Source organism: Excalfactoria chinensis, chromosome 6 (assembly GCF_039878825.1).
Source record: "Excalfactoria chinensis isolate bCotChi1 chromosome 6, bCotChi1.hap2, whole genome shotgun sequence".
Lineage (NCBI taxonomy): Eukaryota > Metazoa > Chordata > Aves > Galliformes > Phasianidae > Excalfactoria > Excalfactoria chinensis.
Genome location: NC_092830.1, coordinates 11,834,985 through 11,860,486, shown reverse-complemented (window position 1 = coordinate 11,860,486; position 25,502 = coordinate 11,834,985). Strand labels below are relative to the sequence as shown.

General features: G+C 40.5%; 1 protein-coding gene across 29 annotated transcripts in view; it reads left to right on the top strand.

Annotated features, from left to right (window-relative positions):
- Positions 1-25,502, top strand: part of ANK3 (ankyrin 3) — a 340,836-nt gene that overhangs the window by 237,830 nt on the left and 77,504 nt on the right. For 26 of the 29 annotated variants that reach the window (XM_072340789.1, XM_072340795.1, XM_072340793.1 and 23 more), the window contains 10 exons: positions 1,088-1,285; positions 1,814-1,912; positions 2,658-2,756; positions 6,068-6,265; positions 8,195-8,293; positions 19,345-19,443; positions 19,533-19,631; positions 20,015-20,110; positions 23,060-23,132; positions 23,348-23,410. In XM_072340789.1, coding sequence (XP_072196890.1) covers positions 1,088-1,285; positions 1,814-1,912; positions 2,658-2,756; positions 6,068-6,265; positions 8,195-8,293; positions 19,345-19,443; positions 19,533-19,631; positions 20,015-20,110; positions 23,060-23,132; positions 23,348-23,410 — 1,123 coding nt within the window. The remainder of the gene's footprint in view (positions 1-1,087; positions 1,286-1,813; positions 1,913-2,657; positions 2,757-6,067; positions 6,266-8,194; positions 8,294-19,344; positions 19,444-19,532; positions 19,632-20,014; positions 20,111-23,059; positions 23,133-23,347; positions 23,411-25,502) is intronic. The other 3 variants (XM_072340814.1, XM_072340794.1, XM_072340792.1) reach the window with 1 other exon arrangement.

The following is a 25,502-nucleotide window of genomic DNA, read 5'->3' as shown; positions in this document are numbered from 1 at the left end:
AAGTCGAGTAGTGGGTGGGTGAATGTGGTAACCTGTTTCAGTTGGAAGATCACTGTTGTGGAAGAATGGGAAATGTACTGATTTGCATTATTCCTCTTCATTTCATATAGTGGAATATACAGGAGGATATTTTAATAGCTCAGGAAAAATGATACTGTGGGAGATAGTGTGAAAAATAGAGGAATTAACCAGGGTGAGTGGAAGGAGAGAATTTGGAAGTGCAAATGAAGGGCACATACAAGAGAAAAACAAACTTCCTAGATCAGTGAACCATTGCCTTGACCTGGCTGCAGAATGAGTTGGTCTGTCTATAGGAAGAGCAAACTGAAAGGGTTGATGTGGGCACTAAGTCAAAAAAGTCTAGAAGGTGTAGAAAGAACATGTAGAATAGGGCTGGAAAAAAGGAGCAAACTCTACAGGGATAAAAATAATGCAACTGAGGAAAATAAAGGAAGAAGGCAAAGAAAAGGTCAAGAGCTACTGAAGAATCATAGAAAATTACAGAAATAAAAGTTCCAGGAAGCACAAGGGGAAAGTAGATAAATGGGCACAATGTATGGCCATCTTAATAGGTCAAACCAGGATTTTTAGTTTTTATTTTTTCCAAATAGTGTCTAAATACATACAATTACAAAGAGATCTACTTTTTACCGTGAAATTATCATCTGAGAATTGGTTTCTAGTAAGAGCATCTGCTTTATAGGGAAATCTAAATATTTATGGCAGATATATTCCGTATCTGGAAGTAGTCTGACAATAGTACATGTCGTCTGTAAATCTAAGACATTCTTGAAAGTGCAACGGCTCATGTTCAGAATCACAGGCATGCAAATATTCACTAAATAATTTCACACAATGAATTTGTGCAAACTGCTGTTGCCTGTGATCAACATACATCATAAATAACAACTAAATGTAATAGATTATACACCAGCTCTAGGACTTCAGTACAATTAGCGTTCACGTGCCATTTTAAAAAGCAACAGAAAAGCAGTAGAATCTGAACGCATGTTTTCTGTCAAATATGAACCTTAGTTTTCTGATGTATAATTGTGTTGCCGTGTGCAATTTTTTCCTTTATGTTTAGGATGACCAAACACCACTGCACATTTCTGCTCGACTAGGAAAAGCAGATATAGTACAGCAGCTGTTACAGCAAGGAGCATCTCCAAATGCAGCTACAACTTCTGGCTATACGCCCTTGCACCTTTCTGCTCGAGAAGGCCATGAAGATGTAGCTTCTGTTCTTTTGGAGCATGGCGCATCTTTAGCTATTATTACCAAGGTAAGAGAGATGCAAAAGTGATATAGCTTCCATAGTAAAATATATCTGTAATGAGTACTACTGGCAAGTTAAATGCTAGAATAGTTATATACGTATTTGAATTGTATGAGATTGAGCTACATGTTGTTAAAAAGGTACGAAGCTTCACTCTTTAACCTCAGTGCCTGATTTATAACACATCCTAGTGATCTGACATGCGTTTGCTCAGAATGAATGGAATGCAGAACAGAGATTCTTGGTGGGAGTTGATAAGCTGTTGCCTTGTCCTTGGGTCTTTGGTGTGAAGGAAGGAACTGTCTTTCTCTTTTTACAGTCATTTTTATATGGATAGGCCTTTTCCTTGCAAAGAAAAGTCTTAAAACCTGCCAGGGCAGTGAGGAACTGTAGTCTTGCTTGCCTATACATGGAACTTTTAAATGGGAGCAGATAGAAATAGCAGATCTCTGCAGATTAGAGGCAAACTTTGCCCTGACTGTCTTGTCACCAGGGAAAAGAGTGCCTGAGACTGCTGTGTGCTATCTCTTACAGAAAGGATTTACTCCTCTACACGTGGCTGCAAAATATGGGAAAATTGAGGTAGCAAACCTGCTGCTTCAGAAGAATGCATCTCCTGATGCTTCTGGAAAGGTATGACAGAAGAAGTCACTTCCATTTGCACAGCAAACATATACACACATAATATTCTAGTAATACCCTTCTACCTGCTTGCCATTGCACACACTAACATTCACAGCCTGGTTTTAACTGGAATAGTTTTCATGTAATATCCCTGTTCCTACTTGCAGTGCCAGGAATCTGCAAACTCTTAACAAAAGTGACTTTTATTGTCACTAGTTGACAACAAGATTATGTCCTCTCAGTACCCATCCAGGGTAATGGAAACAAACCATTCCTCTGCATTGCTCCCCAGACTATTTACAATCCTTATCAGAGTATTCAGACAGCTGGCCCTGCTCCCCCAGGCCCTGTGATAGGGCAAAGCCCAGTAGGACCTGAAGATTTATAAACCAGCCCAACCTGCATTTTTACAGATCCAAGGGACAATTTACTTTGACCAGCGTAGTAAAAGAAAAACATTGCTGACGTTTTGACCTCAGGGTCAAAATTCCTTACTTGTTCTGTCTGAGGGGCAATGCTGATATTTACTTCTGTGCATCTTCCCTGGGAAAAGTGAAAAGGACTCGCACATCTCAGTAACAATTTTGAAAGCCTTGTTTCAAATTCTGCTTCAACATTTATCAAAGAATCCTGATACATGAATGAATTAAAAAATGTGTTTTTTTTCACCTTATCTGCTCTAATCTTCCAAACTCCTCAGTTTTTTTCCTGGAGAGGGTCTGTAACAGCACTTGTTTGTTCTGCATGTTTTTAGAGCGGTTTAACACCACTGCATGTAGCTGCACACTACGATAATCAAAAGGTGGCACTCCTACTGTTGGACCAGGGAGCTTCACCTCACGCATCTGCCAAGGTACAAGTACAGGCCACTCTGGGGAATAATACCTAGCCTTTCTATCACTTGTTTTCCTGTCTACTTGCTCTTTCTAGGATGTATGCACTTGCAATTACAGGGAACTCAGTGACCTTGTTTATAGAATCTCACAACCATATAAAGCTTTGTGAGCTGTTAGAATGATTCTACAAATTAATAAAATAGTATTAAAAAATAAAAGCAAGTACCAATGTAGAAAAATCTGAAATTATCAGTTTCATTGAAGATTGAGCCTTGCTTTTGCTTGTCCCATCTCCGTGCTTTCAGAAATTGAGCAGACTTTGTATCACTGCATCTTAACATCTGCACAGGGCAAGCTTGGAGATAATTCTTTGCTGTGCAAGAGTTGTGCCCCTGTATTGTGCCACAGAAGCTCTGAAAAGTTTATCAGTAGGACATATGGTGTTATTGATATGCTTCATAGTATTTCTACTTGAGTGTAAATGGACAGTTGAGAAAACTAGTCATAGCCCTGCTTGGTTTGTAATTTACTCTCAAGACAACACATATTGTTAAGATTTCAGTTGTGAAAAAATAAATACTTAAATGTATAGCAGTTTTATCAATAGAAGAATTTAGAGGAGCTTTAAGTTCTTTCTCTCCTGTGGATCCCAGTTTTAAATTTGGCCAATAATAAATTTGGACAACAGCGACAAGTAAAACAAGGTTGCAAACCTGTGTAGGGTAGGTAAGGGTGGTGTAAATGTCCTGTTTGAAACTATCCAGATATATTCCTGAAATCACCATGGAGAAACACTGTGGAAAAGGGTGAGCTAGCAGTGCACTTTCAGACACAGGCATCTCTCCTTGATTGCCTTCCATTTACACATGAATGAGTACAGCCATAATAGGAGTGCCCTTCTGCACGGCTAAAGAGGAGGAAAGAGACTGTCATATGTGGGAGCTCCCGGAGCTTATGGTGCAAAAGTTAAATAAACATGGATAGCCTGCAGCAATAGCACAGTCTGAAATCAATAGATGCCGATAGTGGCAACCTGCCAGAGCAATGCCCCAGGAGGTGAACTGAACTGATCTCCGATCTTTTACTACTGCAACACAGAGCTCTTAAATGCCACTGTGGGGAAGGAAGGACCTTTTGAAAGGAATGAGAAGACACTGACATTCCAATTATAACTGAAAGAATCTGCCTGTTTCACTACCTCTGGATCCTGTGAAACATGAAGGAGCAGGGGTTGCAGTACCCACTGCAGAAAGCTTGGGAAGCACAAACCAAGGTGGAAGCACTGTAGCCTGCAGTATAATACTACATAAACTCATGTGTTAAGTCACCTTAGCTTCCCCATTTGTAAAAATAATAATTTTGCAACTGCCACTTCAGGCCTTCAGTGCTAGCTGCAAGTCTTCCTGAAAGAGAGCATTTGTTAGTCTTCTGCTGCAAGTACATAGGAACACACTGAGCAGAGCATCAATACTAAATAAAATTAACGGTAGAGTGTTTGTTGCTTTAGGCACCCACAGCGCAGTCATCTGAAAGATGATGTTGGTAACAGCAGATGATTTCCCATTTTGTTAGTGTGGCCTAATAAATAAGGGTGTTGCATCATAACTCTCAGCTCTAGCTCCGCAGTTAGTTTAATCAGCAGTTGCTTTCTTTATGACACTCCTCTTCAAAAGTCATCTTAAGAATTGCTTGCTATTCAGACCTTGCAGAGGGATCAGTGAAAGGATGTGGGAAGTGTCAGTGTCCAAAAGAATACTCTAATACAGTTATTCAGATAAACCATTCTTCTTTCTGGTTGCCTAAAATAAGGCTTCTGCCTAGTTTGGCATTCACTTTGCAATGCCTTCCTTCCCTCTTTCCCTCTCAAAGCTTATTTTTTCTCTCTGTCCTTCCATCTTTAACCTTATTTCCCTTTTGCCCCTTTTTCGTGGCAACCAGAATAACCCAATACTGTCCCTCAAAAATTTTATGTTCCATTCTACATTTATTTGTAGTGACAGAGCACAGTCCTTACCATGAGAAGATGCAGCATGAGTCTGAGCTGTTTTTGTTTTTCAGCTGTCTTCTCTTGGTGACCTGCTCTGTGCCATTACATGGCATTACTAAAAGTGAAGTATGTCAATTTCTGAGGAAAAGACTTGGAAGTACATTTGTTATTTTACAAAATATATGATACATAGGATTTAACAGAGGATAGGTGCTCATGAAGTGGCATCTGTTTTACCTGTCAGCCTTATGTAGGAAGTCTGAGAGAGGGGACTGTATTTGTTTTTCTTGATGCCCTTCATCTTCCAAGTGAACATTAATGGCCATACCCCTCCCTCATTAGCTGGGGTACTGCTGTTCCTGGGTGTCATTTTGGAAGTGCTGCAGTCTGCCTTGCTGAGGTGCTGAGCACTCCCACTCTGCTGAAGTTGGTGCAAACTGCATTTTGAACAAACAGTATGAGTTTATGCTTACTTCTACTGACTGTTCTGCAATATCTTGGTATCTAAGGGCTAAACCAAATGATATTAAAGGCTATGGAGCTTCTTCCACTTGCAGTTAGTGCAGTGTATCTCTCTCACTTCCACATTACTACCAATGCAGTCTTGCAAACTTTTGTGCACCCCTGTGCATTCTCTGCTACTCCTGCACTGCCCTGCATCCAGCCCTGCTGCCTTGTGGATCTCAGGGATGGCATGAGCCAGGTGAATTCTTTATGCCTTTAGTTAGATTTTATTGTACTGTGTAATCTGAAATGAATATGATTATTACCATACCATATGAAGTGTTCATGTAGCAGAGGTCTGACCCCCATAACTTCTTATTTAGTCACCCACATAAGCATTAATGCTTGCCATTTGCTTTAAAGTAAAGTCTGATACATTTTTAAATGTTGGAAAGTTCTTAACTAAACTGGTATTGCAGTCTGTACCCAAAAGTCAGTTGTGTTTTGGTCAGTATTCTAGTATTTGGATGCTAATCATTTATTTCTATTGATCTATTTTCTGCCAAATCATCTTCTTTTACAGTTACAAAATTTTATGCATTGATAGGAGAGAAGGAAAACAAACAAAAAAGAATACAAGACAAAAGTTGCATGCTTTAATTTTCCCTTGATCTGAACCAAAGTGGTCTCTTGGTAGAATTAGACTAAATGCTGCAAGAAAAGCCATGTTTCATATACACAGTGCTTTCATTCACACTGGGAAATAGGGGGAAAAAAAAAGCACAAGTCAGTAACAGCTGTTGTAAGTTATGAACACACATCCTGCTCTTCTCTTTGTTAAAGATTCTATCGCATTGTTTAATGAATAGCTTGCAATGAAGTGCTTTCTGTTGACAGAACGGCTACACGCCACTACACATAGCTGCCAAGAAAAACCAGATGGACATAGCAACTACACTGCTGGAATATGGTGCTGATGCCAATGCTGTAACCAGACAGGGTATTGCCCCTGTACATCTGGCCTCTCAGGACGGTCACGTGGACATGGTGTCCTTACTTCTGACTAGAAATGCTAATGTAAATCTCAGCAACAAGGTAAGTGTTTCTTCTGCTTGGTGCAAAGGCAATAAACTAACATAGTGAGAGGAAGGATAGGGGCCTCCAGTTTTATCCAGTATGATTCTGCAAGTTCTGAAAAACACTGTAGGTGTTTGAATACATATTTCTATTTCTAATAGCAAAGAGAGCAGCGTGCGGCAAGTGCTCTGTCAGACTGAATGAACTGTATTTTGTAGTCCCCAGGTTCTGATGATGTCTAGCACCATATGCTGCAGAGGAATTTATAAATCCATCTCCCTCCCTGTCACCTTACACTCATCTGCCAAAATATGCCACCAGACAAAATGTCTTCCTCACCCTAGCAGTGTTGGGGAGTCACCTGGGAGTCTCTAAAGACATGCCTGCTCCATTAAGCAATGGGAACAACTAACTTGCTAAGGGAAACTAGGTGGTTTTTTTTGTTGTTTTTTTGTTTTATGAGGTAGTAACAGTGAAGTCGTCAGAGATGTTCATTAAAGTAAGTGACTCTTCCTTCCCAGCAGAGGTTCCTCACAGCACAGTCATTTTTTTGTAATTTCTCCTGGGTTCCGGATGAGGAACGCTAGTAGATTTTAGCTTCTGCAAGTAAAATTGTATAGATTATGAAGTCTACTCTGTGCTAATGTTTCTAGCAAATGGGCAGCTTTTATTCTTTAAATGCTCTCCCTAGCCATCAGAGATTTTGCGAAGTGCAGTTTCAGTATGGGTTTATGTGGCTAAAGTAGAAAAGGCAAGAGTCAAATTTTTCATGGAGAACGTTTCTCATTCTCAGTATGTAGAAAGACTTTGTGTCCTCTGAGGCTGTGGGTAGTGTTGCACAGGGCTGCTTATTTTCAGTCCCTCCTTGAATAGGTTCTCTTGAGGGTATGGATTTGCCCTCGTGCCAGAGTGTAGGCTTGTGCAGCGTTGGATATGTTATGGATATTGTTGTCATACAGTCTGCCACATACACAATCTGAATCACATTGGCTACAGAGAGCATGATAACTGCTGCTTGGTATTTTGATGCAGTCCCACCTTTAGTCACCTGCAACATCTTCCAGTTGTTTGGTCACAATCTCTTATTTCCTCATTATATTGATAACAGCACCTATGAAAATAATTATCCTGTACTTGCTTAGCAATGTGCGCTTCCTCTGGGCACCAAATATAAGCCAGACATTTAAAGCACAACAACTCTGAGTTTTGCAATGAAAGTAAAAGGCCCTTTGTTTTCTTCAGGGTCCACAGGATAGTTGGCATCTGATTGCTCAGAGTCTCTGTGCTGACACTGCGCACTTAGTAAAACTTTTAAAAAGATTTGACCCACGATATTCAGGTCCCATTGTGTAATTTACAGTTGGTTACTATTATACATTCATGCAGTGGGACCCATGTAACCATTGTTGTCATCAGCATTGCCTTTTCAAGATCAGTACAGTTACTGCCTTTGGTCAGGAGTCCACACAGCAAGTTGTGGGTGGAACATACACAGTTCTGTAGAGATTGATTTGGGTGTAAGGGTAGCAGATTTACCTAACTTAGGTAAGGCCTAAATCTGAGTATATGTTGCTGATAGTAATCTTGTACAAGTCTAAGCATTTATTCAAAATTTCTTTTAAAGTCTTGTTCATTCTGAGGAAATGAATTATCCAGGATGAGAAAAAATACTGTGTAGCTTTTTCCTCAAGTGCATTATATAATTTGCTGTTCTGTATTTAATGTTGCACAAGGAAATAAATGTTCCTTGTGTGAAAGAAACATTATCTTCCTAGTTCTTAAGTTGTAGTTTCTTCCAAAATCACAATACACAGCTTCTAAGTGAAGGTAGAATTTTTCACTTCTGTAATTTCAGTAGGACTTTCTGAACCTTATTAATAGTTGAATTTGTATTTAATATTTATGTGCCACCTCTCAAGATTGTTACCTGCTGCTCCTCATTTACAGAGTGGACTGACACCATTGCACTTGGCTGCTCAAGAGGACAGAGTCAATGTAGCAGAGGTTCTTGTTAATCAAGGAGCTGCTGTTGATGCTCAGACAAAGGTATGGATGCCACTGGCAAGATGTATTGCTTTCTTTCAGGGAGGCAGTAATCAGTTTAAGAGTGAAACTGAAAAAACAGTGATGAAACATTTCTCGCGATAAATTGTCATTGAATGTATTTTGAATACTGAAGACATGTAAACCTCCACGTTTAGTATTATACCCAGTCTGTGAGCTGTAGACTTATTTCCTGCCAAATGTTTAGATCAACATAGATGTTTTCTACTGTTGAGTTTTACTGAAGGTAAGCAGGATGAGCTGTTTTTGATGTAAAGAAACTTTCAGTAAACTAGAACTCTCTCTACAGGGAGTCATATAATCTTTTACCATATGCACACACTCTCATGTGGTTTGGTAATTCTTACGTGTCGCACATACTAGCACTCATCTAACCACAGAAACAAAACACAGGACAACTGTTACTTACAACGTCTACATTTACAGCAAGAGAAACAGTGTAAATGCAAAGTAGGCATTCCTGGTCATTAAGTGGCTAATAGTTTTTCCCATGACTTAATAGAATTTATGGGATTGAGAACTCATCTTTTGCTGAGCTGTTACTAAGCAGTCATCCATAGGCATGATTGTACAAGTTCATTAGAAAAGACTTTCCCCTGTTCCTGGAGCTTGAATCAGCCTTCATGACTGAATGCCTACATTTCTCAACCATTCTATTCTGCAAAGTACAGTAGATCGGTCTGTTTCATCATACTGGTGCATTCTAGGAGACCAGCTTTTTTGAGGGTCCCAAACTGAGAGTGGGCCAGTGTCTTCGTGATGTTAGTTACTAGATAAATATTGCTCTATTCTGTCTTCAGGAATAGTATTAAAGTTGGAACATATACCTCTTCAGGACAAATTTGAAATAGTTTATTGCTGTTATCTGATTTGAGATACATATACATGGCGGTGGAAACTTTCAGACTTACTGTCCTAAAAATAACTTTGCTTAAAGTAAATACTTAGACTTCTAAATAAGAGGATTTATAAGGATTTTCTAGAATGATTGGGAATGGATTTTGGAACCCCGAGCAATAACTCCTCCCACTGCACAGTATTGGTTTGCATACGGCGTCTGTGACCTAATTCCAACAAGCTGTCTAAAAATTATTTTATACTTCATGTATAACATGCTTAGAATGTAAAGATGATGATCTTAGGGTTGATTACATTTAAATTCTTCATGCACTGCCTGGATCTAGGACATGTTCATTTAGCTGTGTAAGAAATCAGTTGTAATCAAGTACTTGAAGAGTAGCTGATCAAATCAAGTAAAATAAATGTGGTCCCACAGGTTTATCTGGATATTTTAGAGACTTGTTCAAGATAGAAGTGTTAAAAAACTGTTAAGTGTGTAGCCCCAAGTTAGGTGCTGTGCTTGCATCCCAGAAATGTGTGCCCAGCTGTCCAACAAAACTGTCATTTGGACATCACACTGACAGTGCAAAAAAGGCTGAATCCGTCATCATCTCTTGCCTTGGGTTGGCTGATTATAATTTCATAAATTAAAAAGCATGGAGGGAAAAGTCATAGGTACCTGATTTTCTGCTCTGTAATTCCAACTGCACTTTTGTTTTAAGCTATTGATTTCAGTGATGTTATTCTGGCATGAAACTTAACATAGTTCTGATGAAATCCCAGGAGTTTGTCCTGCTTTATACTTTTGTAACCTGTTCTCAACCTGTTTTCCAGATGAATCAGTGTTGGTTCTTATTAGCTTGCTAAATCACTCAGCAGCAGATGAGATCAGCCCTGGTTCATTCTTTGCACAATTTCCTTAGATGTAACTGGTTGCCTTTCTGGAGAAAGGAACCTACCTCATTTTGATTTGTGTAGAATAACCTGCTCTTTTAACTTGGTCAAGAGCTGAATCACCTCCTAGCCTGTAAAACTTGTCTCTGCCTTTCTCCCACTCTTATCCATCCCACAAATAGTAAACAGTCTAAGGAGACATTTACATCAACAGGTGCAGGCAGTCATGTGTCCCCTTTGCCTGCTCTCCAATGTCCAAATAGGATCCAGTTCTGGAGTATTAGCCTTTTAGTCACATTAACATGGTGTGGTGCTGAGATACTGTCACAGCTGAAGAGAGCCTGTTTGTTGGGTTTCAGGGAAAACTTGTGCAGTTAGACAAGCTCTGTGCTGAACTTTGCACATGGTAGGATGGCAGTGTGGTCAAGCAAGCATGAAATTGTAGAGACACGTGGGAAAAGGGCTTCAAATTCTCATTCAGAGATGTCTGGGTGGAGCTGTTTCTTGACTGTATGTGAAAGTTGAACTAGTCAGTAAGTAAAACCATCACAAGTGAAAGGAAAAGGAATAATGGAAAGCAACAATAACAAAGAACAACCAAGGAACTGTATTTGACCTGTCTGCAGCTTGAATCCTATCATCAGTAATAGTTGTATCATTTTCAAGAAGAAAAAAAAGATGCCTGTTGTTCACCCTCATTCATCAGTTATTCCTCATGGGTGATATGTGTAACTGCTGCAAGCAAAGAATTGCTTCCTTGTATATATTTGCTTCCACGGGACCTCCCCATAGTAACCAGGATGTAAAGCAGGAACTCACAGTTCAGGCAAAGTCCTCAGTGTATTCATGCAGAACTCCTCTTGGGTGTAACAATTTGCTGTTAGTTGTGATTCTCATGTCCAGGAGAACGTAACTGTTAATCCTGTAGGCCTATGGTGATGGCTTGTATTTTTGCCTACCATGCTAATTCATCTGTTCCTTAGGAAGAAAGTGCCTTGTGTCTTGAAGGATTGTATTCTAGTTGAGTGAGCTTGATGGCTATTCACTGGCTTCTTCAGGGTGTCATCTGCTGGGTTTGCAGCAATGACCTCTGTGGACTCCCCACAGCCATCTATGTGGAAGTTATCTGTCAGATACCCACTCATTACAACCTGTGATATAGGACAAGCTGCAGTGCAGTGCCATGCATTTTATGTGGGATAGATTCTGCATTAACTGAAGATGATCTTGCATTCCTAAGAAAAGAGCCAGCAAGCTCTGAACTTCCACAATGAAGGAAAAAGAGTTATGCGGCAAAAGCTACAATATCTTGACCTCATGTTCTATACAGGTAATGTCTGGGTTACTGGCTTGTAAAATAGCAGTTCTGAAGTTACAGGCTCTCTTGTTGAGATGGATTAACTGTTCTCTGGGAATAAAATGTCTGTGCATGCTTCCCCTAAAACCAGAGGCGCTGGGGAGCAAGATACAGCAACAGCTGAGTTGGCTCCAAAAGCACTGTTGCTATGCTTGCATGTTTGTATGATACCATCCAGCATGTCCAGTTTGGGTTTTTATTTTGTGCATAGAGTGTCAGAGGTGTGGCCATCTCTACTCTAAAAGCCAAGAACTCAGTCTGTGCAGCTTAGTGGCATTATGTCTGTGGGCCTCCAGCAGTGTCAGCACTAGCCTTTGGTTTTCTTCTTTCATATGCATTTGCTTTTGTTACCTTATTTGTTGTAGGCTAGACAAACAGCCAGGTCTTTTATTATTATAGTTTATTAGATTCTCCCATCATCATGTTCCCCAATAAAATAAGTGTTGGTTGTGTCACTCCCACACAGTTTCCATCAATGGAGGAAATACTTTTTAAGATCTTAGCATGTCATTCAGCATCTTGGGTAGGGACCAGTGAGCTATCAACTTCCATCTCTAGTGCAAGTTCTTTAACCATTGTTTGTAAATAACTTATAGTCTCTCTGAAAACATGTAGAGTTTGCAGCTTTATCACATAGAAGTGCTTCTTATTTCTGTTCAGGTTCACTGAGCCACACAGATGATTCGGGGTTATTTGGGTGATTAAAAGGGAAGATTGGGCAGAAATATATTTAATACCCTGAAGCTCTGGCAAGGAAGAAAAAAAGATCTAATAGTATGGAAAACCTCTTCTGTGGGAGATCAGTCTGTATGTTTTTAAAAGGTTTAAAAGATGGAATCTAGTTTTTTAGAGAAGGCATAATATGGCCCTTCTGCAAAGGCAGCAGCTTTTGTCCATTCTGATGTTGCATTTGTGTCTGAATTTAGGATATATTAAAGACTTTGATTTGAAACCGTTGTGCAGTATCACGTCTACGTCAGCTTCCAATATTATGCACTCCATAATACTGGGAGGCTAAAATTAATTTGAAGCTGTGCAGCAAGCAGATGTTTCTCCTCCTAGTAATCATGTTGAGTGTGTGAAAGCTGTCCTGGCACATGTGATGTTGGGTTTTGTTGCAGGGCTTCTGTGCTGAGAATTGGCATGAGTAAATATTGTGTCATGGATCAGCAAATCTCCACATATCATTTTCCTGCTAGGTAGCATTATTGTGGGATACAGCATTAAGGTGACAGATTGACAAAAGAAGACCAATGGGAGGAAAGTGCTGGTTCAGTCACGGATTTTCATTCTGTGCAGCCTGTTTCTGGCATACAGAGCGCTTGGCGTTGGGCCTGTGGGGGAACTGGTGGTCTCACAGTCCCTGGTTGTCAACTGTCTGAGTAATAAAGCCATCGTAAAACTGTCTTTTGTTCCTAATGCTGTAGTGCTGGTAGAAGATAAAGGTGACTGAGAGGTCACAGTGTTTTTCAGGTTGAGCTGGGCCTTTTATATTAGATTTATTCAGAGAGGTTTATTTAGATCAGCCTGCCCTTTTCTGAGAGGAGCCCCTTAGCATCCTGAGTGCTACAGTGCCTCCTGGGATCTCTTTGGTTTTTTTATCTTTTGGAATATCCAATTTTCAAGTGCAAAAAGTGATGGGATGGGGGCAGAGACGGTGGGAAGAATCGCTTTCACAGAACAAGCACATAAACATGGGTATCTTCATGGTACATTCTCTCTCTCTCTCTTCTTGACTTTTGGTGCATGCTCAGTTGTTATCCAGATGTTTATGTGGAAATTTCCAGCCTAATAATGTGAGATAAAGAATCTTTGCAAGATAATTCAGCACGTTAGACTGTGATTCAGCAGAGCAGTGTATAGGTACATATAGGTTTACTTGTTACATTGTATCAGGACTGGATGCCTTTGCGATCTTTGGAACAAGAACGTTTTCTCGCCTTATACAACACTGGTGTACTGTAGCTTCATTGTCTGACACACACAGCTGAAAAACAAAAGCATAGCAGCTTGAGAGTCAGCATGACTAGAAATAGGCAGTAATTCAAGCTGTTAGGATTTATGGTTATTGCCGTTGGAGGATATTAAAGTAATACACTGATGAGACACATGAGGCTTGTGATAATTTGCTTCAAAAAAATGAGGAGCAAAAAAAAAAGAAGGGGGGGATGCTCTGTGTTTGTGTGTTTCACGAGGATAAAAAAAGAAAAGCTAAGTATTTCTGATTTCATTTTTTTGGCACTTATTCTTGTGGCTTTTGATAAGCCTTTCCCAGCTGCTGACTCCTGTACTGCTGCTCATTCTTTAGAACAGCAAGAAGCAGCATGGCAACTGACTGCCAGAAGGTGATGTGCTTTAGAGCTGTGTTAAACAAAAGCCCTGATTTTTTTGGAAACCACTTGTTTAATATTAGGATGTCTGCTAAGTCTTTTAGAGATTATGCCAGTAAATATGACTCTGCTTTGCAGAAATGTTTGTAATTGCAGGGCTTTTATATATATAAATACACACACACATATATAAATAGTTCCTAAAGCAAAATTTTTTACCCTCCTGAATGCATTTCTATAGGGAATGAAAGTAGCAATGAGAATTAGTGTTTTTATAGTAAATTTGGTTGCGTAATCACAAAATCTGCCAGTCAGTGTGTTTCAGAAAAGTTAACAATATCTGTTTTCACTGAGTGTGTTGGGATGTTGAAGCTTCTGAAGTCCCACTAACCCAATTGATTTCAAACTCTGTTGTGGGAGAGAGAAGATCAACGGTGGCTCAGAACTAGAAAGAGGTGGTCACATTAAAAAGGTTCAACCAAGGACCCAAGTTACAACTGGTACTGCTAAGCAAAGGCACCAGAAGTAAGTTCTTAGTAATCAGAGACTCTTTGCTGAGAAGCACTGAGGCACCCAGCTGATACCTGGATAACCTGTCTAGAGAGGTTTGCTGTCTGCCAGGGACACACATTCTGTACCTTGAGAAGAGGATAATTCGGTATAATGAAATGAGGCAGCCATTACTCCCTCCCAGTCTTTCAAGCTGGGTCACACAATGCTGTGACCTGGAAATTAAGAAATACAATAAAGACTTCACATCCCTTTCACATCCCTTTGTCCTTAGAGACAAAGGAGCAGAAAGATGGCTACTTTTTTTTTTTTTTTTAATCATTTCTGTGAGCACAAAAGCTTTCCATCCCTTAGAATTAGAAAGGAGGCAGGAAACTGGCATGTCCTGGCAAAGACCTGCTGGTCAAATTGCAGGGAAAAAAAGGGCATGTACAGGCAGTAGAAGCAAGGATGTGTCACCTGGGAAGAATACAGGAATGCTGTCTGGACATGCAAAGATGGGATTAGGAAAGACAGGGCGCAGATGGAACTGAACCTGGTGATAGATGTTAATAACAACAAGAAGGGGTTCTGTAGGTACACTGGTCAGAAGAGACAGGTCGAAGAGAGCATACCTCCTCTGACAGATGTGAAAGGAGAACTGGCTACAACAGACACAGAGAAGGCTGAGGTACTCAGTGAGTTCTTTTTATCTCAGTCTACACTGGCAGCTGGGGTTCTCACATTTGTCACATCCCTGAGTTTCTTGGTGGGTACTGGGAGAGTAAAATCTACCCCATTGTAAGGGCAGAGAAAGTCTGAGACTGCCTCATGAGACTGAAAGTGTCCACAGGGCTGGGTGGCTTGCATCCCGGGATCCTTAGGGAGCTGACTGTGGTTATCAGGCTGCTCTCCATCATATTTGAAAAGTTGTGGCTGTCAGGCAAAGTCCTTGGTGACTGGAAAAAGAGAAACATGACTTCCATTTATAAGAAAGGGGGGAAGGAAGACCCTGGGAACTACAGGCTGGTGAGCCTCGTCTCTGTGTCTGGGAAGATTATGTAACAGATCCTCCTGGAAAACATCTTAAGGCACATGAAGGTTGAACATAGCTTCACCAAGGGAAGATTGTGCCTGACCAATCTTGTGGCCTCCTGTAATGAAGCAATGGCATCAGTGGACAAAGGAATGGCTAATGCTGTCATTTGCCTAGATATTTGCAGTGCTTTTGGCATGGTCCCCCACCACATGCTTGCCTTTAGGTTTGAAGACATGGGTTTGAAGGGTGAACTATTTAGTGGATAAGGAACTGGTTGGAAGGTCATAGCCAGAGGGTAGTGATCAGTGGCTCTATGTTCAGGCAGAGTCCATTGATGAATGGTAACCCCCCAGGGGTCTGTTTTGGGACTGGTAATTTTTAACATCTTTATTAGTGTCATAGATGATGGGATCTAGTGCACCCTCAGCACATTTGCAGATGATAACTTGCAGATCAAGCTGAGTACTGCAGTTAATATAGCAGAAGGAAAGAATGCCATCCAGAGAGACCATGATAAACTTGAAAGGTGGGCCAGTGTGAATCTAATGAGGTTCAACAAAGTGAAGTGCAAGGGTTTGCACTTGGACTGGGGCAATCCCAGATATGTGTACAGACCAGGAGAAGATCTCCTTGAGAGTAGCCCTGCTGAGAAGGACTTAGGGGTCCTGGTAGATTAAAAAAAAAAAAAGAAAAAGAAAAACACAACAAGAAACATAACACGAACCAGCAGTGTGCACTTGTGCACCTGCAGCCTGCAAGACCAGCAGTATCTTGGGCTGCATCAAAAGAGGGGTGGCCAACAGGGAGAGAGAGGTGGTTGTCCCTATCTTTAAGATGATCAGATGTCTGGAGCAGCTCTCCTACAAAGACAGGCTGAGGGAGCTGTGCTTATTCAGTCTGGAGAAGAGAAGGCTGTGTGGAGACCTCATTATGGCCTTCCAGTATTTAAAGGGAGATTATAAACAGAAAGGAAGTCAACTTTTTACATGGGTAGATAGTGATGGGACAAGGGGGAATGGTTTTAAGCTAAAAGAGAGGGGAGATTCAGGATGAAGTGTTGGGGGAAGTTTTTCACAGAGAGGGTTGTGAAGTGCTTGAACAGGGTGCCCAGAGAAGTTGTGGATACCAGTCCCTGGGGGTTTTCAGGGCCCAGGTTGGATGGAGCCCTGGGCAATCTGGTTCAGTACTTAATCTAGCAGTTGGCAAGTGTTTGAACTTCATAATTTATGCAGTTTCTTCCAACCCATGCTGTTCTTTGATTCTATGATATGAGTACAAATAATATAATTCTCTGAGCTAGAAGCATATGAATGCAGGAATCTGTACTGTAGCAAAGGGTATTCTTTCTGGGTCTCTGACACTGAAAGGACATGCTCATAATTGGTTTTATTTTGATCACTTCACTGGTTACTATAAGCATGAAAGATGTCCTCTGGTGGCTGAGGTCTGACATGTCACCCTCTGTGTCACACCTGTATCATTCAGCCATCAGTGACTGTGTGCCAAATTAGGCACTGCCTCGTGAAACACGATGTGATGCAGGGTACTTCAAACTTAAAATCAGGTTTGAGACTTCTGCAGGGAGTTCAGATGGAAACCTGGTGTTTTGTCATTAGGCTGATAGGTGCCCACATGGCTACCTGGGACATGCATGACACCTGCAGCAGGGAAGCCATCTATCAGTGAATGCATCTTCAGCTGCCAGGTTAAGGGAGCCAGAGTCTTCAAAGGGAGACTGCTTTGGCTCAGGGGTACTAAAAGTTGTGGGAGAAAAGTGGTAGGGTCACTGTGAAAATGTCGTGGTGGAGCTTTCTGTGCCTGCCCAATTTGTACCACATGTTTGGCAGGGAAAGGAAAAGTTATCCCTGTTTCACATCTGAACAGGAGGCAGGTCAGAAGCAGCAAAGAACATCAATGGTACTTCTCTAGCCATTTATGAAGATGGCACATGTAAATCTTTGTATATACCATTCATAGAAAGAAATTGGTGTCATAGTGCAGTAAATACCGGGGGTTTCATAACTGCTTTTTCATTATTCATTGTTACAGGCCAGAGAGAGAAGTCTTTATAGGTCACTTCAAAGTGAGAGTTGAGATCAGCTGTCTTGGCTCTCTGACTGTCTCCTGATTTTAATATTTGAGGGTTATTAACAGGGGACTCTCAGAAGGTGGCTGTTGACTTTGGCTTTTATCTTCCCAGTTGGTCTTACAATGTATGATTTTATACAGGCCTGTATTTTGAAGGAGTAGAAGAGAGTTAAGTTTCTTGCATGAAGAGGTTTCACCACATTCTTTTGAACCGATGTGTTTTCATAGTTTGATTTAATCTGAATTTGTTTGAAATGTTGGAGCAAGGGTGACAGTAATCTGTATTTAAGGTAACTGGTATGAGAATGTTCATCTTTCTGTAAAAGTCTCAAGACTGCAGCTACTGAATGTGCAGCCATGTCAGGCTTGGATCCTGGGCACTGCTTGGAAGCTCTCAGGCCAGCCCTATGCTAACAGTGACTGTAAGGCAATGTTCCAGCGTTCAGGTCACAGTGACTATGTTTTAACTAGCATTTGGGCTTTTACCACTGCACAACTGTTCAGGAGGAAAAGTTCACTGTAGTCATTTGGCATCTGATCCAGTGTTCGTATAAGTCAGTGGAAAAAAGCATTGTGCTGATAACAGTGGAATTTGAATCTGTCACTGTTTCTCGCAATCATTAACTCATCTTGGTTGTCAAAGCTAGTTTCTTTAGATGGCAGTATGTAATTAACTGAAGGAAATACACACCCTAATTTAAAGTAACTGGTACAGCTGCCATCTACTAGCATGTACAAATACAGATGAAAATAGGTAACCTGGTATGGAGTAGCATCAGAGTCAAAATGTCATGAAAAAATGGAGCATCTAAACCCACAGGCAGTTGAAACTTCCCTATAGTGAAAATTGTTTGAGGGATTTTCTTTCTTTCATAGATTCATAGAGGTTGGAAGGGGTCTTTGGAAATCATATTGTCATACCCCCTCCTAAAGCTGGTTCCCTAGAGAAGGCTGCACAGGAAATCATAGCTCTGACCTCACAACTTGAACACGTAGTGTAAGGCTGGCTCCTGAACCCCAGTCCAGGGCAGACCTTGGACTTGCCTTCCTCAGTGCTTTTCACCCAGTTGTCTCAACTTGCCACGCCTCACTGAGGTGTGTGCGTAAATGAAGCATGGCAGACTACAGCTTTTAACTCTGTGAGACCTCAGAAGAAAAGTGAATGCCCTTTTTCTGTTTTCAAACACTGATTAGATCCATGGGTCAGTGCAAGACCAGCCCATCTTTTAGAGCGTTTGATGGGTGTCTCTCAAGGTTGACAAATGATTTTAGTCTATTTGTAAGTAATGGAAACCAAATAGCAGGAACATTCAACTTTCTCATCTTTGCAGTTACCAAGAAATGCAATTTCTTGCAGTTTTTGGTACACAAGGCCAGGCATCAAAAAAAATCAGATCTTGTTGTCTGAAAGCCTTAACTCACAAGTCAGTGCTCCAGTTTCTGTAGGTTTGTGGTGCTCTTACAAAGCTGGCCCATCTGTTGCACTGTTTTTGATCTACCTTTTGGGTATTTCTGTCAGAATGGATGGACTGCAAATTGCCCTGTAGCTGAGGCAGACCTCAGCATGCTTAGTTTTTAGTAAGTTGCTATTACTTGTTATCACACAGTAGGAACACCAGTCAAGCAGGTGAACCTCACTGTGCAAGGTAGTATACACACATTCATTTACAAAAACATGTTCCTCTCAGAGACCTGATGATCTGAGCGTTGGAGAGGAAAGCAAATAGTTAATCAGTGTGCCATATGTTGAAGACTACAGAAATACAAGGCAGTCAGAGAGGTTTGTGAATAATGGAACTTGAACTGGCATTAGTGAGAGGTGTTTTTCCAAAGCTGCTGTGTTTTTGTTTCTTGTTTGTGTTTTGTTTTGGTTTTTTTTCCACACAGACTAAAGAAATAAGACTTGATGGGATTTTTGCTGCTTCATGTCTGTTGTTTGTTGTTTTTTTCTCAGGGGATGCATGGGATTATTCATATTTTCTTATGTCTATTCTAGATGGGATACACTCCCTTGCATGTTGGCTGCCACTACGGAAACATAAAGATTGTTAACTTCCTTCTGCAACACTCTGCAAAAATCAATGCCAAAACGAAGGTGAGTTTTCCACCTCCGCTTCACTCATTCTTTGGAGGCAGCAAGTTTGCTGCGTCCACCACAGTCTTTCCCTTTCCTTGTGCCTGCAGAATGGGTACACACCACTGCACCAGGCTGCGCAGCAGGGGCACACCCACATCATCAACGTTCTGCTCCAGCATGGTGCGGCGCCCAATGAACTCACTGTGGTAAGTGCCAAGAAGCCACCGCTCACTCTCAGTCATCCCACCCTACGTAAAGCATTGTGTCCCCGCTGTGTATGAGCAAGGGAAATGGCAAAAAAAATGTGACAAGGGGGAGGAAAAGAGGAGAGGAAGGCTATTCCGATTGCCCCTGTGTCCTCCATTGTCTCTTCCAAAACTAGAACAGCAAACATCTGCACAATGTTTTTCTTTTTCATCCCATTTCTGTAGACTTAAACTCGTATGGTTACATATTCTACTATCCCAAGATATATTTCAGTCACCAATATGCAAACATATTTGAACTTCATTATGCATTTTTCTCTACCTAACTCGCAATTTCTACACTTCTAGCATTCAGCTTTTCTTACCAATTTTTCAATTGCTAGAATGGAAACACTGCCCTCGCCATCGCAAAGCGACTTGGCTACATTTCAGTCGTTGACACATTGAAGGTGGTGACAGAGGAGACCATGACTACAATTGTAAGTACAGTTTATTTCAGTAGTGGAAAGAAGGATTTTTCCTAAGCCAGTATGTTCAACTTTTTTTATTTAAATGTCTATTGAGTTTTCAGTCTAATTTATACCTATTTCCTTTTAGCACTATAAAGTAGATATTAAGTCAGATGTAGGTAGAAACCAAGCTGAAAATGGTGCTTTAAAAGGCTGGTTATAGCTGGCCTGTTTTTTATAGCATACCTTGCTTATTGCACAAATGACAAACTGGTTTGAAGTGGCAAATGTGCTCATAGAGGCTTTTTGTAAACTATAGCAGTTTCTCCCTTTTAAGAGGATGCAGTTTGCCAAGGGAATTATATATACAGGGTGGTACTGGATCTAAGAGCAATTACTGCAAAATAAAAGTGATTGGAGTTTACTTAGAAGCAGCTCTTTGCATTATTTCTGGTGGCTTCTGAAAGAGTATCTTATGCAAGCAAACACAGTCAGATTCTGCAACCCCAGTTGACATATTCATGAACTCCACCTAGTCTGTCTTGGCTCTCAAGAAGGCTTGCTGCATGTTAGCCACATGAAATTGAAGAAAATAGTTAGATAATACCTATTGAAAAATGGCAATTCCCAGAATTCAAGATATTTCTCAAAGATCTTTTGTTCACCAGCATTATGGCAAATTGCCTTATGTTTTAAGATGTGGAGACTCCATGAACGACCACAGAAGCAAAACAAAAGCAGAGCTCCTAATTGACATTTTTCTTTTTTGCAGTCTTCGACTGCTTAAAAAGGGAGTCTCAAGCATGTATGTAATTTTAGGTGTATGGGACACTGAAAACAGTTATTGTATGTTCCATGTTTTGTCGTCACCCATTTCTGTGGTCTGTCAGTGCAAGCAGGTATTGCAAAAATACATTTGAGAATTTGAGATGACGAGCAATTTTTAGTTCAACTTAACGACCAGGCTGTGAATTGTTTTAGAGGAAACGTTATATGTTGAAAAGTCTGTACTTCTATCTGTGACTACCTACCCTGAAGACAAGCACAGACACAATTTCCACAAAAGCTGAAATGTGCTGTTTATCAGTCACAAGTGTGTAATTGGCAGACTTTGGAAACCTAAACATGAAATCTGATTTACAGCTGAGTATCTTAAAAACTCAAGCAGCTATTTTTGGGGTTAAATAACTCCCAAAGGTAAGTTTAATGAAATCAGGATGAGCATAGCTGGTTTTACTGTGATTCATTGTTCTTTGTTGAAAGTCCATTTGTGCCTGAAAAAAAGCCCCGGGATTTTGCTAGCTTAGCAGCAATGTTTTAAAAACCTAAAAAGAAAACACCACAAAATGAAATAACTCTGAAGCTTTTTATTGGTTTTGTGATGTTTGAGCACAGGCAATCTTCTGCTATTTCAAGGGATGGCAGTAGCTCATGAAAAGTGAACTGTGACATGAGCAATTATGAGGCAAGAGAAAAAGTGAAATATTCATAAATAGGCAAAGATAGAAAAGCTATTTTGACCTGAACTTTTTAATTATTTCTTATTTGTGTATGAAGAATGAGAAGTGATAATGATTAAAAACACAAAGGCAAGTGTAGGGGGTCCTACACTTGGGGAGTAATAACTGTATGCTTCAATATAGGTTCAGGGCTGACCTGCTAGAAAGGAGCTCTGTGGAGCAGGCCATAGATATCCTGGTGGACATCAGGTTGATGACAAGCCAGCAGTGTGCCCCTGTAGCTGAGAAGGCTAATGGTATCTTGGAGTGCCTTAAAAAGTGTGTGGCCAGCAAGTTGAGGGTGGTGATACTGGTGAGGCCACATCTGGATTGCTGTGTCCAGTTCTGGGCTTCTTGGGTCAAGGAAGACACAGGGATTGCGTAGAGAGAGTCAAGTGAAGGGCCGCAAAAGATGTTTAGATGCTTGGAGCATCTCCCTTATGAGGAAAGGTTGAGGCCTGGGACTGTACAGCCTGGAGAAGACTAGTATGGTATCTTATCAATGCTCATAAATATTTAAAGGACAGTAGTCAAGTGGATGGTGCCAGACTATTTTCAGTGGTGCCTAGAGACAGGACAAGGAGTAATGGGCACAAACTGGAGCACTGCTTCAAAACCCACCTTGATGCTGTCCTGTGCAATGTACCCTGCTTTAGCAGGATTGATTTAGCAGGATCCTGCTTTAGCAGGGATGGAGAGTACTTTGTGTTATTATTTTTTGAACTCCACTCCATGAACTCTAACTCTGGAGTGTCTCCTACATAACCTAAAACTTACCAAAGTGCTTGCTGCACTCTGCCCCAGCTGGAGGGTACGGCATACGTGGCTGTATATTTTATGGGATATACACAGGCATTCTAGGAACAGCTTTCAGACATTCAGAATATCTCTTCTAATATATATATATATTTTCATGTTGGTCATTGAGCATGAATCAACATAAATATCATGATAAAAATCAACTGCTTCTGAGTGTCTTTGAAGCACAAATTCTTTAAAGTGTTTTATTTAGCCTGCATGTAGTTACAGTTGTTTTCACGTGTGGGAAAAACACAATTCTTGTTGAGGCACCTCTGAAAAATTTCAGATAGAATAAGCTTGCTCTCAAATTTACAGCATAGTTAGACTTGATCTTAAGGGTCTTTTCCAACCTAAAAAATTCCACGGTTCTATGGTTTTTCTGCTGAAAAAGGAGAAACACATCCCTCAGGATGAATGCTAGTATAGTTTAAATACAGATTACATGTTCCTGCTTAAAATTTAGATGACTTTTCAGAGAGTTCTTACAAATACCCTGGACTTGCTCAAAGGTAATATTGCTTATTTCTGTATTATTTCAGCATAGTCTTCTTCAGTGCGTAGTTATATTCATCTATGGAAGGCAAGGGAATAAAAAGTTGCAAAGAATCAAAACAAGAGTTTTGCTAAATGTAGATTAAAAAAAAATACACCCTGAAATGATTTTTTTTTTCTTTCACAGACTGTTACAGAAAAGCACAAAATGAATGTACCTGAAACCATGAATGAAGTTCTTGATATGTCTGATGATGAAGGTATTAGATAGTAAAAAACAAACAAACAAACCTTCTCACTTGTTTTTCAGTCTGTTATTGTAAGAAAGGGGAGGGGGGGGTTGTGGTTGTTTGGGTTTTTTTTAAGTTCTAGTTGGATAAGGTCTCTACACATGCACTGTAGTTTCACATTGATTTATTGACTCATCAATAGTCTCTGCTTTTATTTAATTATTTTGTTTATTTAAATCATGCAGTTCGTAAAGCCAATGCCCCTGAAATACTCAGTGATGCTGAATATTTGTCAGATGTTGAAGAAGGTATTTGTACATTTTTGTGTTGCAGTGATATTTAACTTAAGCCTCTTCCTTTTTCTGCGTCTTACTGGAAATTAATCCTTTCAGATAATCTTCTTCTTATCCTACTAACAGTAACTTCTGCTTTACAGTTAAGAACCCTTTAAAAACTCATTGAGCTGTTAATGATAATTCTCTAATTTTTTTTCCTGAATGTCTTACTACTAATTTCTAAGTGAAATTACCTCCACTTTTCCTGGAAGAGTCCTTTTGCTGCTGCTTCTGTAAAGTGGAGAATTGGTTCATTATTGCAACTGACAAAAGGGTCAAATATTGAAAGAAATAGCTGATAGTGAAAGTGAAGAACAAAAGGATGGGTGGGTTTTTTTGTTTTTTAAACGCTTCTGTGTGTTCAGCTATGGATTGATTGGTTTACACTAATTGTCAACACTTAGCCTGGAAAGAGGTATCTTTAGAATTTAAAACAAATCTGTATTTTAATAATGATGTTCAGTAAAACCACATTGGATTACTTTTGTCCTGTGTAAAGGGGATGAGAAGGGATGCTGCGCTGAACTCAGCATGTCATGTTTCTTGGGGTTAAGGATGTACTCTTGTAGCTGGGATTTCTGTGTTCTGTATCATTCAGCAGTCTGTGAGTGGGGCAATAAGCCATGTCTTCTCAGTGCCTCTGGATAAGATTTATCAGCTATTGGCACCAGCAGCTTGCCCATCACTGCTCATTCCTCGGTGTCTGGCTGAGCTGACAGAGTTTCAGTGGTCTGTTAAGTATCGAAAACTCATTTGGTAACCGCTTCCCTCCAAACCACCATCCCCTGCTTGGTCAGACATTCCGTGGTGTGGACATGCAGGAGCCTGAGTGAGTCCCACCAGGAACTGCAGGTTTCCAGAGGCCACAGTGAGATTGGGTTCCCATGTCACACTCAGAAACAGGAAGGCCTTGTGTTGAGGAAGGGAATGATGGCAGCATCTTGGAGGCTTTTATGTGTGTCCCTGGTCACAGAGAAGTGACTGGGTCCAGTTAACTTGTGGCTGTGTAGTCAGTCTCTTTCTTTGTGCCGAGTGATGTGTTTACATGTTTATAACACTTAAGCAGTACGGTGTAAAAGCTGTTAGAGAAGCTCACTGTGTGCAGCTCTTGTTTAATTCATTCACTGAGGCTTTTGTTTTGTTTTCAGTTTGTCAGTGTTTCTATATTTGCACTCTCAAATAGATCAAGTTCTTACTGTGCACCTGTGTTTTCCAAGTAACTCTTCTGGGTTATTGTGCTGCTCAAAATACTTCATTGTTGTAACTGGCTGGAATGCAGATGCCTAATAGAGTTAGTTAATAGAGCAGCAACAGCTGCCTTAGCCCAGGGCACAGCATGAGGTTTGCTGCAGATGAGAAACGCCTGTTTAGGGTCAGAATATTAGATCCAAGATGTTAAATGTGTCCTTAATATATGGAATCACTTCTTATGGCCAAATGCAAAGCTGAAGGGAAGTGAGAGATCTATGGGAGGATTTTATAGTCACAAACTCTCACTTTAGGAAAAATAAATACTAAGGATATGGGTAATATTCTCAATTTCTTACCTAAGGAGCGTATTCTGCAACCATGCTGTTACTAGGGGAGCGAAGAGGCTGGCTTACATATAACAATGTAGTTTTCAAAGCATACTTCTGAACTGGAGCTTTCAAATCAGATAATAGTATAATAATCCATGCTGGAGCATTGCAGCCTGCAAAGAAGGTGGGGAATTACAGGCTTTGAGGAGGTAACCATTGGTCCTGTCTCTTTCTTCTGCCTTGTGCATCCCTGAAGACAGGATATTGATACCCCTTCCTGCAACTGCTGAGTACTGACAGAGTGTTCCATGTACAAAGTGCTTCAGGGTGGTAACACATCTCATAGCCTGGGAATAGATTTCCAGATGAGAGAGAGACACAAATGTATGTCCCAAACTCGAGCTCTCCCTCACTTAACATTCAGGTCGTCAGCCAAACTTTTCAGTGCAAAATTTGCCCCATGATTTCTCAGTATGCAGAAACACCTCAAGGTTTCTCTCCTAGGAACAACTGAAGGCTAGAAACTGAAAGTAGTCTCAGTGCTC